The sequence below is a fragment of the Melozone crissalis genome, unplaced genomic scaffold (assembly GCF_028551555.1).
Source record: "Melozone crissalis strain CALT ecotype California unplaced genomic scaffold, PUWL_Pcris_2 ptg000008l_1, whole genome shotgun sequence".
Lineage (NCBI taxonomy): Eukaryota > Metazoa > Chordata > Aves > Passeriformes > Passerellidae > Melozone > Melozone crissalis.
The window spans coordinates 14,471,239-14,486,054 of NW_026535786.1; the positions used below are offsets into that span (position 1 = coordinate 14,471,239).

Here is a 14,816-nt window from a genome sequence, read left to right on the forward strand (position 1 = left end):
TATATATATTTGAAATTTATTGACTGCCAGTAAAGCAATTTGGGGCATTGCACATTGATTGTTGTCATCAGTCCAATAGTCCAGGTGAACGTATGAAACCAAACACAACCCTCACATGCTGAAATCAAACCTATTCAGAATTTTGAGACCTTAAAGAACAGTAGCTGCAGAGGAACAGTATTTTTGGTTTCTCTTACAAAGGAAGCCTCTTTGATACCAGAAGTTATGATGTTTGAAGGCAATGTGGCTGGAAAATCAACTTACATGGTAAAATTTTCTCCTATTTCAGTGATCCAGTAAATGTAAAAGCAACATTTCAGACAAATACTTTACTGTCTTGTTCCTCACAAACAAAACTATTTAAAAAAAATCTTTGGCTTTTTCGAACACTGCATAGTGTAACAGGAACGTAAAAACCCAGCTCTCCACTATAAATATGTACCAGTAATCAAGTGGAATATTGCAGTGTGACTTGTTGTAGTGCAATTGATTTAAGACTGAACATGAACAAATTTTTATTAGAAACTGTTTAATACCAATGTCTAAGAACATCTGATTGTGACTTCTGCTGCTCTAGTTCGCAGAGAAGACTGTGATAATTAGTAATTTTAGCTGTAATAGAAATAATATAAGAAATATTTGTTTGTATGCAGATCTTTAACCTTGAGTTTCACATGAATCTTTTCCCTTTATGTTTCACAGAAAGAAAAACCGGGAGACACATAATGCAGGTGGGAACATCATGCTTTGCTGTTTGGTCTGGAAATAAGCACAGGCACTTTGGAGTAGTAAAACATACTTTGCATGGAGAAGGTTCCCACACAGGAGTTTAGTACACTGAAAAAGCCTCACCCTACCAAACACCTTTCTGTGTCCTTGCATAAAATAACTTTGCAGATTATTTCTAGTTTGCTGGTTTCCACAGCACAAAGTTAAAGTATGAAGGAGCACCTGCCTTTCCAAGGCTGTTAAATTAAGAAGTAAACAATTTCAACTGTGTTCAATTCCAAAGGAAAACAACTGCACAGGCATTCACATGCAACCAATATCCACCTCTGTCAAAACAGACACAGGTGTCCTACCTGAGAGCTTTAGGCTCCCTGGATTGGAAGCATTCCTCTAACCTACTCCTAAGGCACCGACTTGGATGTTGACACCCCAGAAATTCTGTGCAAATGTTGGTTGGATGTTGCAGGAGTCGCATCCCTTGGCCAGCACCCAACCAGTTCTAGTGCCAATGGCATCTTCTACAAGTAGGAACAGAAAGATGGACTGGGGAGGAGTCTGGCAGGCTTTGGGCTGGTTTATCCAAAGAAATTGATTGCAGGGTTTTTTTCTGAACAGCACTATCATGTGATCTTCACAAACTCAGCTGGAAAAAGCACTGAGCAGTTTCCATGTGAAACCTGTGCTGAGTGTGCTCAGGGTGTGGCCAGTTTCTTAAGAATTAAGAAGAATCAGGAAACAGTCTTATCAGGTTTACTTCTAAAATGGTTGGCCTCATTGGAATTCCCAGTTCCTGTTTCACTTGTTGATAGCTTTCCAAAATCTTTATCACCTGGGCTGAACTCTGCAGTATATGGGGACCAGCTCCTTCCAAACCTATACTTTCTTAGTCATTAATATATGGAAAAGCTGAGGAGAGTGTTGCAAATATTACCAAAACAAAAAAGTAGCACTTCGCAAACACTGTGATATCTGTATGTATTAGTAAGCTAGATAAAGATTAAATCCCAAGTGCCCTGTGTTTTAATTTTTACAGAGGTCCTCTAATTTATATGGTAAATTTCTTGCATAAGAAACTTTGTCTTGCTGTGTTTAGTGTATTTAGGCCTGTTTCTGTCAATGACAGCAGTCTCTCCTGAAATACAAAAAAAAATTGAGAAAGGTAAATTGAAGTGACAGGCTACTGAAATAAGACTATTTAAATTAAATTAATGAGTCTTTTGTAACTGAGCAAAATGAAATACCCTCACTTGCAGGTCACAATTTGTTTCTGTGTGCCACCAAAAGCGGAGCAACTGCACAAACCAAAAGGTTCATCCGGCATCATGAACAACACAATGGTTTGAGTCCTGACAAAGCCATGGGAGAACTTTTTCCTTTTTTTTTTTTTTAAAGACGTCTAATAGTTTTAAGTTTGCATAGAACATGAAAATATTTCAGTACTACATGAGAGTTAACTGTATTTGAAGGAGGCTGACTGTGGTGGATGGAAAACAGAGATACTGTCTGTAAAAACCACTCCTAGACTTAGAGTGTAGACCCTTTCTGCCAATATTCAGACCTGTTGAAGAGGTAAATGGTATCACTAGAAGATTATAAATGAAGCATTTTCTGACATTTTCTGACCTGCTCCAAAATAGGTAGTTCACTGGAACTACTCTCCATTCAGTATTTTCTTTCTCCCAGCCAGTTAGACCTTATGGAACAGTTAAACTTTTGGACATAGAAAAGAGTATCTGATAGTCCTTGTACCTGGAGCTTCAGCTATGTTCAGTTTTGGCTGGCTACTCTGTAAATATAAATTTAAAATTTCTCTTTTGGTGCTAAATTTGACATTAGAATTTAAGAGGCACTGGTTTGCTTCCCAAATCTGAAACTGATTTTTTCCATAATCTTTGTTCATTTGCTTTCTGTATGCGTAAATTTAATCAATTTCAAATTTAATCTGCCTTATGAAGAGAGTGTCATTAAAACTGTGTTAGAAGGCAGTTTCAAAACCTGAATTTTGAGTTGTAGGAACTTTACTTTTTCATGAAGGGGTCCAAAATATCCCCACCTTTTAAAGGCTATTTAATTTATGGCTCTTTGATTCCAGTAAGTATTAATTTGATAACTTTGAGGTTTAATTTAGAAGAAGATTTTTCCTCACTCAAGGAAAAATGTTACACAGGTTCCAATGTATAATGGAATAATGTATTTCTGAGCCCTTACATTATCCTAGTTGTGCTGCCTTGCCCAGCCAGATGACACAGTACATATTGTTTTTGCTTAGTGGAGAGACATCGAAAAAAGAAGATTAATGCTGGGATAAACAGAATTGGAGAGCTCATTCCCTGCTCCCCAGCACTTAAACAGGTGAGTGTCCATCCAGAGGTGCATACAAGTTTCCTGTCAAATGTCCAAATGTTTCTCTGTCTGTAGAAGTCTAAATACCTATTTTAGTATTTGTATTAACAAGAAGGCAAACTGTCTGAATGAATATACTCAAAAATATTGCTAGTTATTAGTAATTAAAAAACTGCTTGTAATAGAAGTCCTAATTGGAAGTGCAGGGTCACATGAATGTAGTTACGCAGATTTTGAGCATTTTATCTGAAAGTGTTGCATATGACTGCTTATTTTTGTCATCCTTCATATAATGGCTTGAAAGGAATTCAGAAACTGAAATTATAATAATGGTGATTTAAGACACTCTCCTTGCAAAAGATGAAGCAAGACAAATGCTTCTAGGTTGATGCACAGAAGCATCTTTTTCAAGATAGAGGAATCCCTAGCAGAGATTGTTCTTACTGAACAGTAGAAGAAGTTAAGAAGTGAACAAAGGTTTTGCAGACAGAATAAGCATAGCTTCATAAAAAGATGATTGTGGATGGGTCATTTTCCCTTCCCATATTCCCTTGTATACTATTTTCAAAATTATGCAAATATCTCCCTGGATAGTTGTTCCATGTTTCTTGCTTTTCTAATAAAATATTTACAAGGCAGTATCCTGGAAATCTCATGTGATGTGTGTGTTTATTAGTGAACATTAATTTTAGCTGATCAGTGAGAAAGGATGCTGCCTGTTCAGGATCTGTGGCCTTAGTATCTACCTCTGGGCATCAGAAGGTGTCAGCTCCACCACTGGAAATGTTGTTCTGTAAAATCTCAAGGCATTTTAGGGTCAGCATCACTCACAAAAGCCTGTAGTTTCATCTTACAAAAGCAACCAAACCAAAAAACAACCTCCAAAAACCCAACCCAAACCAGAAGGAAAAAAACTCTACCCAGTGATATTCAGAGCATATTTTTAAAGTAAAAACCTCTTGGAGTAAGTGCAGTCTCATCACTCATCTCCTCATTTTATATGTGTGTTTTCTTTTACAGAGCAAGAACATGATCCTGGATCAGGCCTTTAAGTACATAACAGAAATGAAAAGACAGAATGATGAACTTCTGTTAAATGGAGGGAACAATGAGCAGGGTAAGTACAGGTGCTGCTGGGGGCTCCAGAATTTCTGTCCCTCACTTCTGCTGTGTCTCTGTGCTGACTGACAGCAAAGCCTGGAACCGCACATGGGAATCCCAAGAAATTATGCACATACAGGAAAAATACAGCTGCTTAGAATATCTTGAAACAAAAAGCTGACAGAATGCCCAAGTGAGTGTTCTGGCTCATAGCTATCAGATAATGAAGCAATTCCATTGTGATGTAATTACAGAGCTTATAGGTGGTGTGCCATCATCTGGTAAATTCTGCCGCAGTTTATTCTACTGTAGTGACCAGAATGATTTCTGACAAACTTCAGTTAGATTTTTGTTCATTGAAAAGATGAAGTTTTCTTCATTCATGAAGCTTTTTTTTTTTTATTTGAAAGTCTGTAAGAGTTACAACAGCTCATTTTATAAAAATATAATGCATCATATAAAATTTCCTTGAATAGATGTGTAAAAGTACAGTGATGGAGGTGTGACAGAAATAATCTCAGGACTAATGTTGTGGTTTGTGATTTTTATTTCTGCTTTATTGTGATTTTCCCAGTTTGGTGAGCCATCTCCCAAGTGCATTGCCAGCTTTTGTGGCTTTATATGAGTGCTTTGTATTTAATTTTGTCTGTAATTTTTAGATGTAATGAAACTTAATTCTTCTGGAAAGCTGTAAGCTTATCAATTAAAAGAGTTTTGGTGTTTGCAAAAGAACAGAGAAAAGAAAAATATTAATGTGCTTGTCTTTCCTTCAGGAATTAAACGATTTTGATTAGCATTTAGTTTCATCTGGGTTAGTCCTAATGTTTTTTCCTAAGTAATTGAATATATCCTGTTATTGGTAATGGAATAGTCTGTGAAATTCATTCACTTTCCCATTCAGCAGAGAGACTTAGCAGGATAAGAGCACTTAGGTTGTGCTAACCATTTGCAAAGAGCATACATTATTAACAATTTATTCAATTTATTTCTACAAATTATTTCAATACCACACAGTGTTTACTCTCTAAATCATGTGGTAACATTATTTCATTATTTGCTCTGGTGCTGATGTAATGGAGTGCTCTCACTGTTTTGTAGCTGAAGAGATAAAAAAACTCCGGAAACAGTTGGATGAACTGCAAAAGGAAAACGGGAGATACATCGAGCTACTGAAAGCAAATGATATTTGCTTATATGATGACCCTACAATCCACTGGAAAGGAAACCTCAAAAATGCCAAGGTCTCAGTTGTTATTCCCAGTGATCAGGTTCAAAAGAACATCATTGTTTATTCAAATGGGACTCAGCCCAATGGAAATAACCAGGGAGCATCTGTGCAGGGAATAACGTTTAATGTCGGTCATAATTTACAAAAGCAAACAGCAAACGTTGTGCCAGTTCAGAGAACTTGCAACCTAGTGACTCCTGTGACAATTGCTGGTATTTATCCCACAGAAAATAAACCATGGTCACAGCCTACAGTTGCTCCACTGGCGTCTGCCCAGACAGCTCCAGCAGGGAATGTTCTTGAGCTCTCCACCCCGGAGAACAAGCGAGGTGTGCCCAGCGCTGCTCCTGCCGGCTCACAGGGCACACCTAGGCCTGCAGCAGAGCAGGAACTACAGTGTTCTTCAAATAACGTGCCACAGAATGAGCAAAATCCCCCCAAAAGTAAAAGTGATGAGGAGGGCACTAAATCAACAAAGAAAACGCTCCCGCAGGGAACCAGCCTTCCTTCCAGTGCCTCCGTGGAAGGCTCCCAAGGTCAGCAGGTGAATGCAGCTTGCTCAAACACACACAATTCCAGGAGCGACCTCCAGGAGAGCTGCACGGCTTCAACCACAGACACAGCTCGTGTGCCACCTGTGAGACCTGCAGAGAGCTGCTCTTCTGCAAATGTCCCCAAAAGTACGGATGTGGTCAGCAGTGCTGGCACGCCGGTGACATCTGCGGCAGAAGGAGTTAAGGCTGTGACAGCAATAAGCACTCTGGCTGCCAGTCCCCTGGAGAACTGCTGGTCTTTCTCAGGCTCTTCAGGTGTTGGCACTTCAGACTTGAAAAACATGAGTAGCCTTACCCGGATGCCTTCAGCTGGGAACACACAGACCACGTGGACGACCTTGCAGCTGGCAGGAAACACGGTTCAGCCGCTGAGCCAGACGCCATCCGGGATCATGACTGCCCTCCTCAACGAGCCAGTCAATGCTGCTGGCACTGTGGCTTCTGCCCACAGCAGGCCTTTGACTACAAGCATCAGTTTGCATGCTTCTCTGCCTGGGGATGGCCAAGCAGCTGAACAGATTGTAGTTACCTTGCCTTCGTGCCCCCCTGTACCTATACAGCCTTTAATCAGCCAGCCACAGGTTAAAGCTCAGGCTCCAGGAAACATCCTTCCATTAAACTCAGCTATGCAGGTGATTCAGATGGCTCAGCCAGTCGCCTCAGCTGTGACAGGAGCACCAGCTAACCAGAATGTCATCATTCTCCAGCCTCCAAACCCCGCTCCGTGCCCGCCCATTGTGAGAGCAGAAGTTCCCAGCCAAAATGTTAGTCAGCAAATTGTAATTATACAAGCTGCAAATCAGAATCCTCTTCCCCTCCTCTCAGCTCAGCCTTCTGCTTCTGTAAGAGTTCCTGTGAATGGGCCAACTGCAGTTGCCAACTCCAGTGGCACCATGCAAAATGCCTCTCTTCCACAGACTTTTGGAGGGAAACACCTTGTCCATATACTACCAAGGCCATCTTCTTTGCCATCTTCTAGCTCTACGCAGACATTCTCAGTGACAATGTCCAACCAACAGCACCCTCAGACTATCTCATTAAATGGGCAGCTTTTTGCATTGCAGCCTGTGATGTCTTCATCTGGAGCTTCAAACCAAGCCCCTATGCAAATTATTCAGCCCACCACCAGCGAAGATCCAAATACCAATGTTGCCCTCAACACATTTGGTGCTTTAGCTAACCTCAATCAAAGCATATCGCAAATGGCTGGGCAGAGCTGCTTGCACTTGTCTCTCAGCCACCCCACCAATCCTGCAACTGTCAATAACCAGATTGCCACAGTCAACTGTGTGTCATTGCCAACTTCTGTGGCATCTTCAGTGCCTGCAGAGGTTTCAGTATTAACCAGTGCATCTAATTCCATAAACGCTTCCCCACAAAAAGCAGCTGCTGGCTTGCCATCCAGTGCAAAATCAAAAAGGACAAACAAAAAGCCAAGCACAAAGAAACACCTAACAGTCAATAATAAAGTGTCTTGCCCAGCAGCTCCTTGCAAAGACGCAGGGAAGGTGGACTGTGCTCCTGTGGAAACGGCGGCAAAGCCCTCGAGTGGCAAAGGGCCGGCAGAAAGCGCCCCAGCGGCGTCACAGGCTGTAACCACAGTGCAGGCGGGCGGCGCGGCTGCAGCGAGCAGCATCAGCATCTCTGACTCTGCTTCCACAGAGGCTGCAAGCTCTGAACAGGCAGTGAAAACCCCCTGTGCCCCAGAGCCAAGCTCAGCAGAGGTGCCTGCTTCCTCACCACTGGAGTCTGTAGTGTCAGAGCAGCTGCTGCTCGCTCCCCCACCGGCCAAAGATGCTGCTCCTCGCCAGCAGACGCAGGGATCTCAGAGCCACCCACCACCTGCCTCTGTCCCATCAGAGTCCCCCAAACCCTGCACACCCCCCAGCACCTTAACACCCTCTGGTAAAGAAGCACAGGTTACACACTTGCAGGTTGCAAATGGGACTTCAGCAGCACAGAGCAGCACAGCAGGTCCTACTTCCAAGGCAGGAATGATTTCGGAGTCCTGCCACGTTGCGCAGGATTCCTCAGTGGTAATGCAAGATGCGGACTTGTTAGAAGGACAGGGTCTAAGCAAAATGCTGTCTGATCTCACAAAAGAAAGAACAGCTGTGGAAAAAACCTCTTCATTTACTGTTCAGGGGGAGCATTCTAATTTTCCTATGGAAAGCTCTAAATCAGCAGAATCAAATGCTGATTTGCCTGAGAAGCAGGAACTCTTGCTGATGAACACGGAAAGTGACACTCTCTCCCAGCCTCACTCCTGCATCTCTGATCAGGAAGTAGTCAGTGCTTCCCTTATTACTAGCAGGCAGGCAGACTCGCCCATGTCAACCAGCTCTGGCAGCAGTCGGGGCTTCTCAGTTGCATCTATGTTGCCAGATACCACCAGAGAAGATGTCACCAGCAGCACCTCTACCAGTACCTGTAACAGCTGCACATTTTCAGAACAGACCGACATTGTAGCTCTTGCAGCGAGAGCTATTTTTGACCAGGAAAACCTTGAGAAAGGTGGAGGGGGAATACAGGTTAACACGAGGGATGTCATCTCTAAGAATGAGGTTGCACCTTTGGAGAGAGAGCAACAGCCTTTTAAACCTCAGTCAGTGAAAGAAAACAATGCAGGGCCGTTGGAAGCGGCACCGAACAAATTCAGTGCTCATGATACAGTACAGACAAATGTTGATAGGCAGGTTGAGAAGCCAAGCTGCTCTGTAGGAGGTGTGGAAACATCGAACACTCCTTTGCAGATTTCCACTTCCCAGACACCCAGCTTAACCAGTCTAAGCGTGAATAATCTGATACACCAGAGCCGCATTGTCCATCCCCTGGTGAGTTGCTCAGGTTTATCCCAGTCTTCAGAGCCTGCAAGCATCCCTGCAACCGTGAGCCTCTCCCTTCCATCTAGCACATACATCAATCCGTCTCCAGGACCTGCTCTGATGAGTGAATATGCTCAGGAACAGCTGAATGCTATCAGGGCAAGCAGCATGCAGGCTCCCCAGCTGCAGGAATCCCACTTAAAGCAGCAAACCCATGAAGGTCGCAAAGACTCTGCCAAGAGGGCTGTTCAGGATGACCTGCTGCTCTCTACAGCCAAGAGGCAGAAGCAGTGCCAGACAGCACCCATAAGGCTGGAGGGGATGGCGCTGATGAACCGGACCCCAGAGGGTATTGCTGATCAAACACAGATGCTGGTTAGTCAGATTCCTCCTAATTCATCCAACTCAGTGGCTCCAGTGAGCAATCAAGGGCACGCTGATGGCCTCAATAGGTTATTCCCACCCAACAGCAATTTCGTAACGCCGGCTTTGAGACAAACTGAAGTTCAGTGCGGTTCTCAGCCACCGCTCTCGGAGCAGCCAGGCCAGGCAGGGCAGCACTTGCAGCCCATCCAACATGTCCCTGCCCAAGGCATCTCTCACCTTCACAGCAATCACCCCTACTTGAAGCAGCAGCAGGCTGGGCAGTTAAGAGAGAGGCACCACTTGTACCAGCTGCAGCACCACGTCACTCACGGGGAAAACTCAGTCCACTCTCAGCCCCACGGCGTCCACCAGCAGCGGACAATACAGCAGGAGGTGCAGATGCAAAAGAAACGGAATCTCATCCAGGGAACACAAGCCACACAGCTTTCTCTACAGCAAAAACACCACGGAAGTGATCAAACACGGCAGAAGGGTGGTCAGCCCCATCCTCACCACCAACAAATGCAGCAGCAGATGCAGCAGCACTTTGGAGCGTCCCAGCCTGAAAAGAACTGTGAAAATCCTGCAACAAGCAGAAACCACCATAACCACCCTCAGAGCCATATCAATCAGGATATTATGCATCAACAGCAACAGGATGTTGGCAGCAGACAGCAAGGTTCCACTTCAGAACACGTGTCAGGGCACAATCAGATGCAAAGACTTATGACCTCGAGGGGCTTAGAGCAGCAGATGGTGTCCCAGGCCAGTATCGTTTCCAGACCATCAGATATGACATGCACCCCTCACAGGCAGGAAAGAAACAGAGTTTCCAGCTACTCTGCTGAGGCTCTCATTGGGAAGACGCCTTCTAATTCCGAGCAGAGAATAGGAATATCTCTTCAAGGCCCTAGGGTTTCTGACCAGCTTGAAATGAGAAGCTATCTTGATGTTTCTAGAAGTAAAGGGTTGGCGATTCACAATATGCAGGGCCGCTTGTCAGTCGATCACACAGTCGGCTCGGATGTGCAGCGTCTTTCTGACTGCCAGACATTTAAGCCCTCTGCACCCACTCAACAACCAACGGGCAATTTTGACGTACAGGCTTCAAGAAACAGTGAAATTGGCAATTCTGTGTCCTCCCTCCGGGGCATGCAGTCACAAGCATTCCGAATCGGTCAGAATGCTGCGCCATCCATAGAGAGGCAGAAGAGACTGCCCTACCCGCCAGTGCAGGGTATTCCAACGGGGAATACCCTGCCATCGAGGGAAAACGAAAACACGTGCCACCAAAGTTTCATGCAGAGTTTGCTCGCCCCTCACCTTGGAGATCAAGTCAGTGGAAGCCAAAGATCAATCCCAGAACATCAAAGGAACACGCAGTGTGGTGCCTCCTCCACAATTGAGTACAACTGTCCCCCAGCACGGGAGAGCGTCCACATCCGAAGGGATGGTGATGGCCAGAGCAGGGAAAGCTGTGACATGTCCATTGGGGCAATTAACACAAGGAACAGTTCATTGACTATTCCCTTTTCGAGTTCTTCTTCCTCAGGGGACATTCAGGGCCGCAATACCAGCCCGAACATCTCTGTGCAGAAGTCCAACCCCATGAGGATGACGGACAGTCACGGAACTAAGAACCACATGAATACACCCGTGTCCAGCAACATGCATGGAGTTGTGAGGCCAGCTCACCCTCACCCTGCAGTTTCTCATGGAAATGGCGAGCAAGGGCAGCCTTCTGTTCGTCAGCCAAATTCTTCGGTCACTCAGCGCTCCCGGCATCCTCTGCAAGACAATGGGGGCTCTAAAATACGTCAGCCCGAAAGGAATCGATCCGGAAATCAGAGACATGGAAATGTCTTTGACCCCAGTCTTCCTCATCTTCCTCTGTCTACCAGTGGCAGCATGATCCTCGGGCGCCAACAGTCCACCATAGAAAAAAGGGGAAGCATTGTCCGATTTATGTCTGATGGCCCTCAAGTGTCCAACGATAACGCGGCCCCTGACCAACATACGCTCTCCCAGAATTTTGGATTCCCTTTTATTCCAGAGGGTGGCATGAATCCACCAATAAACGCTAACGCTTCTTTCATCCCACCGGTCACCCAGCCTAGTGCCACTCGGACACCTGCTCTAATCCCAGTAGATCCTCAGAACACACTGCCCTCCTTCTATCCACCCTACTCTCCTGCCCACCCCACCCTCTCCAATGACATTTCCATCCCTTACTTTCCCAATCAAATGTTTCCCAACCCAAGCACGGAGAAGCCGAGCAGTGGAGGTTTAAACAATCGATTTGGATCCATTTTGTCTCCTCCCAGGCCTGTTGGTTTTGCTCAGCCAAGTTTTCCTTTGCTTCCAGATATGCCACCAATGCACATGACCAACACATCGCACTTATCCAATTTTAACTTGACTTCTTTGTTTCCAGAAATAGCCACAGCTCTTCCTCCAGATGGCTCAGCGATGTCACCTTTGCTTTCCATTGCAAACACATCTGCTTCAGATTCTTCCAAGCAGCCCTCAAACCGCCCTGCCCACAATATAAGCCATATTTTAGGTCATGACTGCAGCTCAGCTGTATGAAAACTGGCAGACTGACTTCTGGTCTGATTTGTTGTTTATATATTTAAGAAGAAGGAAGCAGATCTTAGCATCACCCCTGGAGAGACCATTCATAGCATCTATTTGCCTCAATGTTTGTCCATGGTATTTTCCATATTCCGTTGTGTTTCCACCCACCTTACTGACTCTAAAGCACCAGTGCCTATAGCAATGCTTACTTACTAGGAAACTGTAAGGATGCAGCATTGAGAGCTGTGCAAATGCTGGTTGTTGATTTTCCAACAATCAGGATTGATGTCTGGCTGTCCCAAGGTAAGGGCCACCCTCAGTAATACATGGAGTGAGAGCATCCATATGGAGATAGGAAACAAGTGCTACAGGTGTCAGTTTGTTACTGATATGTTTACCTCAAACTGCAGAGGAGCTAGGAATGGTTTGGGTTTCTCTTTTTCCTTTGTAAAATATCTTCAGGAGTTTCAACACAAGTCAAGTCTGTGTTAACTCAGTGCTAATTGGAAGAGGCATTTGTTGTGCAGCTTTTGTCTGTCTCAAGCTTGTCACCTACATTTAACTTAAGGCTGACTTTACCTGGTGAAAATTACTATGTGCTCCCATGGTCAGCAATTAAAAACACCGTTTTAGAAAATTTAGATTTCTTTAACCCATGACTTTCTAAGAATCTTGTTTGGATCTGTTTCAGCAGTGGCTTCAGTTACTGCTGAACTCAGTCCCTGTTTCATTGTAGCTCACAACTCCTGGTGCAGTCAGCAGAGACAGCAGCCTTGTGTGTTACCATTTCATTGTTGACTGCTGCAAGTTACCTCAGGGTGGGTTTTGTACCTTGTTTGGCACCTTCTAAATGTCTTTTTTTTTCCCCTCTCTACTTTTCTTTGGCCCATGCTCTAACACCAGCTTTCTGCTTTCTGTGAGTGACAGCCCTTTGTTGTAGCAGGCATCACATGGGAGGAGGACTGAGCCTGTCACATCCCACAAAATGAGTGGAGATTCCTGGGGGCACAGTTTTTACTTGATATTGCTGATAGGATTGAGCCTGAGTTAATATCAGTACTCTGCACTTGAATGCACCTTTTATCTAAACCTGTGTGATTGTGGCTGAAGGAGGAACATGGATGGGCTGAGAGTGAAACACACAGGAAGACATTGGGATTTGAGAAAGGGTGATGTGTTTGTAGATGCACGAGAGATGGAGTGAATGTGTGTGCTGGCTGAATCTCCAGTACTTTCACAAATTTTTGGTCCTAATTCTTTTAAAGGAAAGGGAATAATTAGGTAAATTTCATTTAATGTCTCTGCAGTGTGCTTTTTCTTCTAACAGGGCAGAAATACTTGTCTTTTTTGTGTTTGGAAGTACCATTCTGGGTTTGATTCTTCAAACAACATAGTAACTTGAGGTTCCCCGGCATGCAGTCATCCTCTGCTTGTGTGTTGCTCACCAGTGCATCATCTTGGTGCTCCTGGTGAGGGCATGGGCCAAAGCAGGCTCCCTGGGATTCTTTGTTTTGTTTTGTTTTGTTTCTTTTTCTTTGAAAGGAAAGGAAGATATTTCTCCATGTCAAAGAACAGGACCCACAAAGAGGGTCCTAGAACAGTTTTCCACAGCTTGACTGCCCAGACTTTGGTTTTGCTAAGCCCTTTTACACTGATCCAGGAAAGTAAGGCGGCTTTACCATGAAAAATAACTGGGCTGTGTCTGTAGCCTGTCCTGACAACATCTCTGCTCTTGTAACCTGCAGTCTGCTGTTTTCCTGCAAGGTGAAGTAAAACAGTTCTGATCCTGGGTAAGAATCACAGAATGAACTAGGTTGGAAAAAAACCTTTGAGATCATCAAGCCCAACCTATGACCTAACCTAACACCTCCTCATCAACAAAACCATGACACCAAGTGCCATGTCCAGTCTTTTTTAAACATGTCCAGGGATGGTGACTCCACCACCTTCCTGGGCAGACAATTCCATTGCCCCATCAATCTTTCAGTGAATAATTTTTTCTGATGTCTAACCTGAACTTCCCCTGGCACAGCTTAAGCCTGTCCTTTTATTCTGTCAGCTGCTGCCTGGACAAAGAATCAACCCCACCTGACTACAACCACCTTTCAGGGAGTTGTAGAGAGTGATAAGGTCACCCCTGAGTCTCCTTTTCTTCAGGCTAAATACCCCCAGCTCCCTCAGTCGTTCTTCACAGGGTTTGTGTTCCCAGCCCCTCACCAGCCTCATTGCCCTCCCACCAGCCTCATTGCCCTCCTCTGGATGTGTTCAAGCCTCTCAAGGTCCTCCCCAAACTGAGGGGCCAGAACTGGACACAGCACTCGAGGTGTGGCCTCACCAGTGCCGAGTACAGGGGAAGGATGACCTCCCTGCTCCTGCTGGCCACACCATTCCTGACACAGGCCAGGTGCCACTGGCCTTCTTGGCCACCAGGGCACACTGCTGGCTCATGTTCAGTCAGTTCTTGACCAGTACCGCCAGTCCCTTTCTGCCTGGATTCGTGAGTTAATTCAGGTTGAGCTTATCTTAAGTGGTGCATCAGTTCTCTGTTTCTCATAAGTAATTGAGTATTTCAGTTCACAGCAAGGCAGTTTCTCTGTGCTGCAGTGCAGTCACCAAGTGGCAGCCACTGGCCTGTGCAGGGGTTAGGGATGAGTCAGTTCTCAGCCTCAAACCAGCCCAGCCAGCTGCAGGTCTGGGTGTGCCCTGGTGAGACTCTTGACCAAAGGGGTGTCTGTGGGGCAGGAGGTCTCAAAGGCTCTGCCTCAGAGGTGAGGAGAGCTCTCACAGTGGCTGTTCCATGGGTTCTGGATGGTAGGGATGGGGACTGGAGCAGCAGCCACTCTGTGCTCACACACACTTGTCTGGTCTTTGAGGAGAGAAGCAAATGTGCCCATTCTAGCTCTCTTTAAATGGAATTATGTGTGCAGCAATGGGTTTGGCTTTCAAGACAAACTAGTGAAAAATTAAGCCCTGGCTTCTAGGACTTTATATAAAGATTCTAATCCTGCTCATCATTCCAGACATTCACAGAAAACCATATTTTTTTTTGTCTCCTCTGCTGGGAAAACTACCCTACTTTATCATGTCTATTAA

The 14,816-nt window shown here is 44.9% G+C and overlaps 1 protein-coding gene across 1 annotated transcript in view; it reads left to right on the forward strand.

The window, feature by feature from the left end:
* USF3 (upstream transcription factor family member 3) overlaps window positions 1-11,828 on the forward strand; it is a 28,061-nt gene extending 16,233 nt beyond the window's left edge. Inside the window, exons 3-6 of the mRNA XM_054269901.1 lie at window positions 703-731; window positions 2,999-3,081; window positions 4,093-4,189; window positions 5,272-11,828. Of these exons, the coding sequence (XP_054125876.1) occupies window positions 703-731; window positions 2,999-3,081; window positions 4,093-4,189; window positions 5,272-11,735 (6,673 nt within the window). The 3' untranslated portion in view covers window positions 11,736-11,828. The remainder of the gene's footprint in view (window positions 1-702; window positions 732-2,998; window positions 3,082-4,092; window positions 4,190-5,271) is intronic.
* The last annotated feature ends 2,988 nt before the right edge of the window (window positions 11,829-14,816 follow it).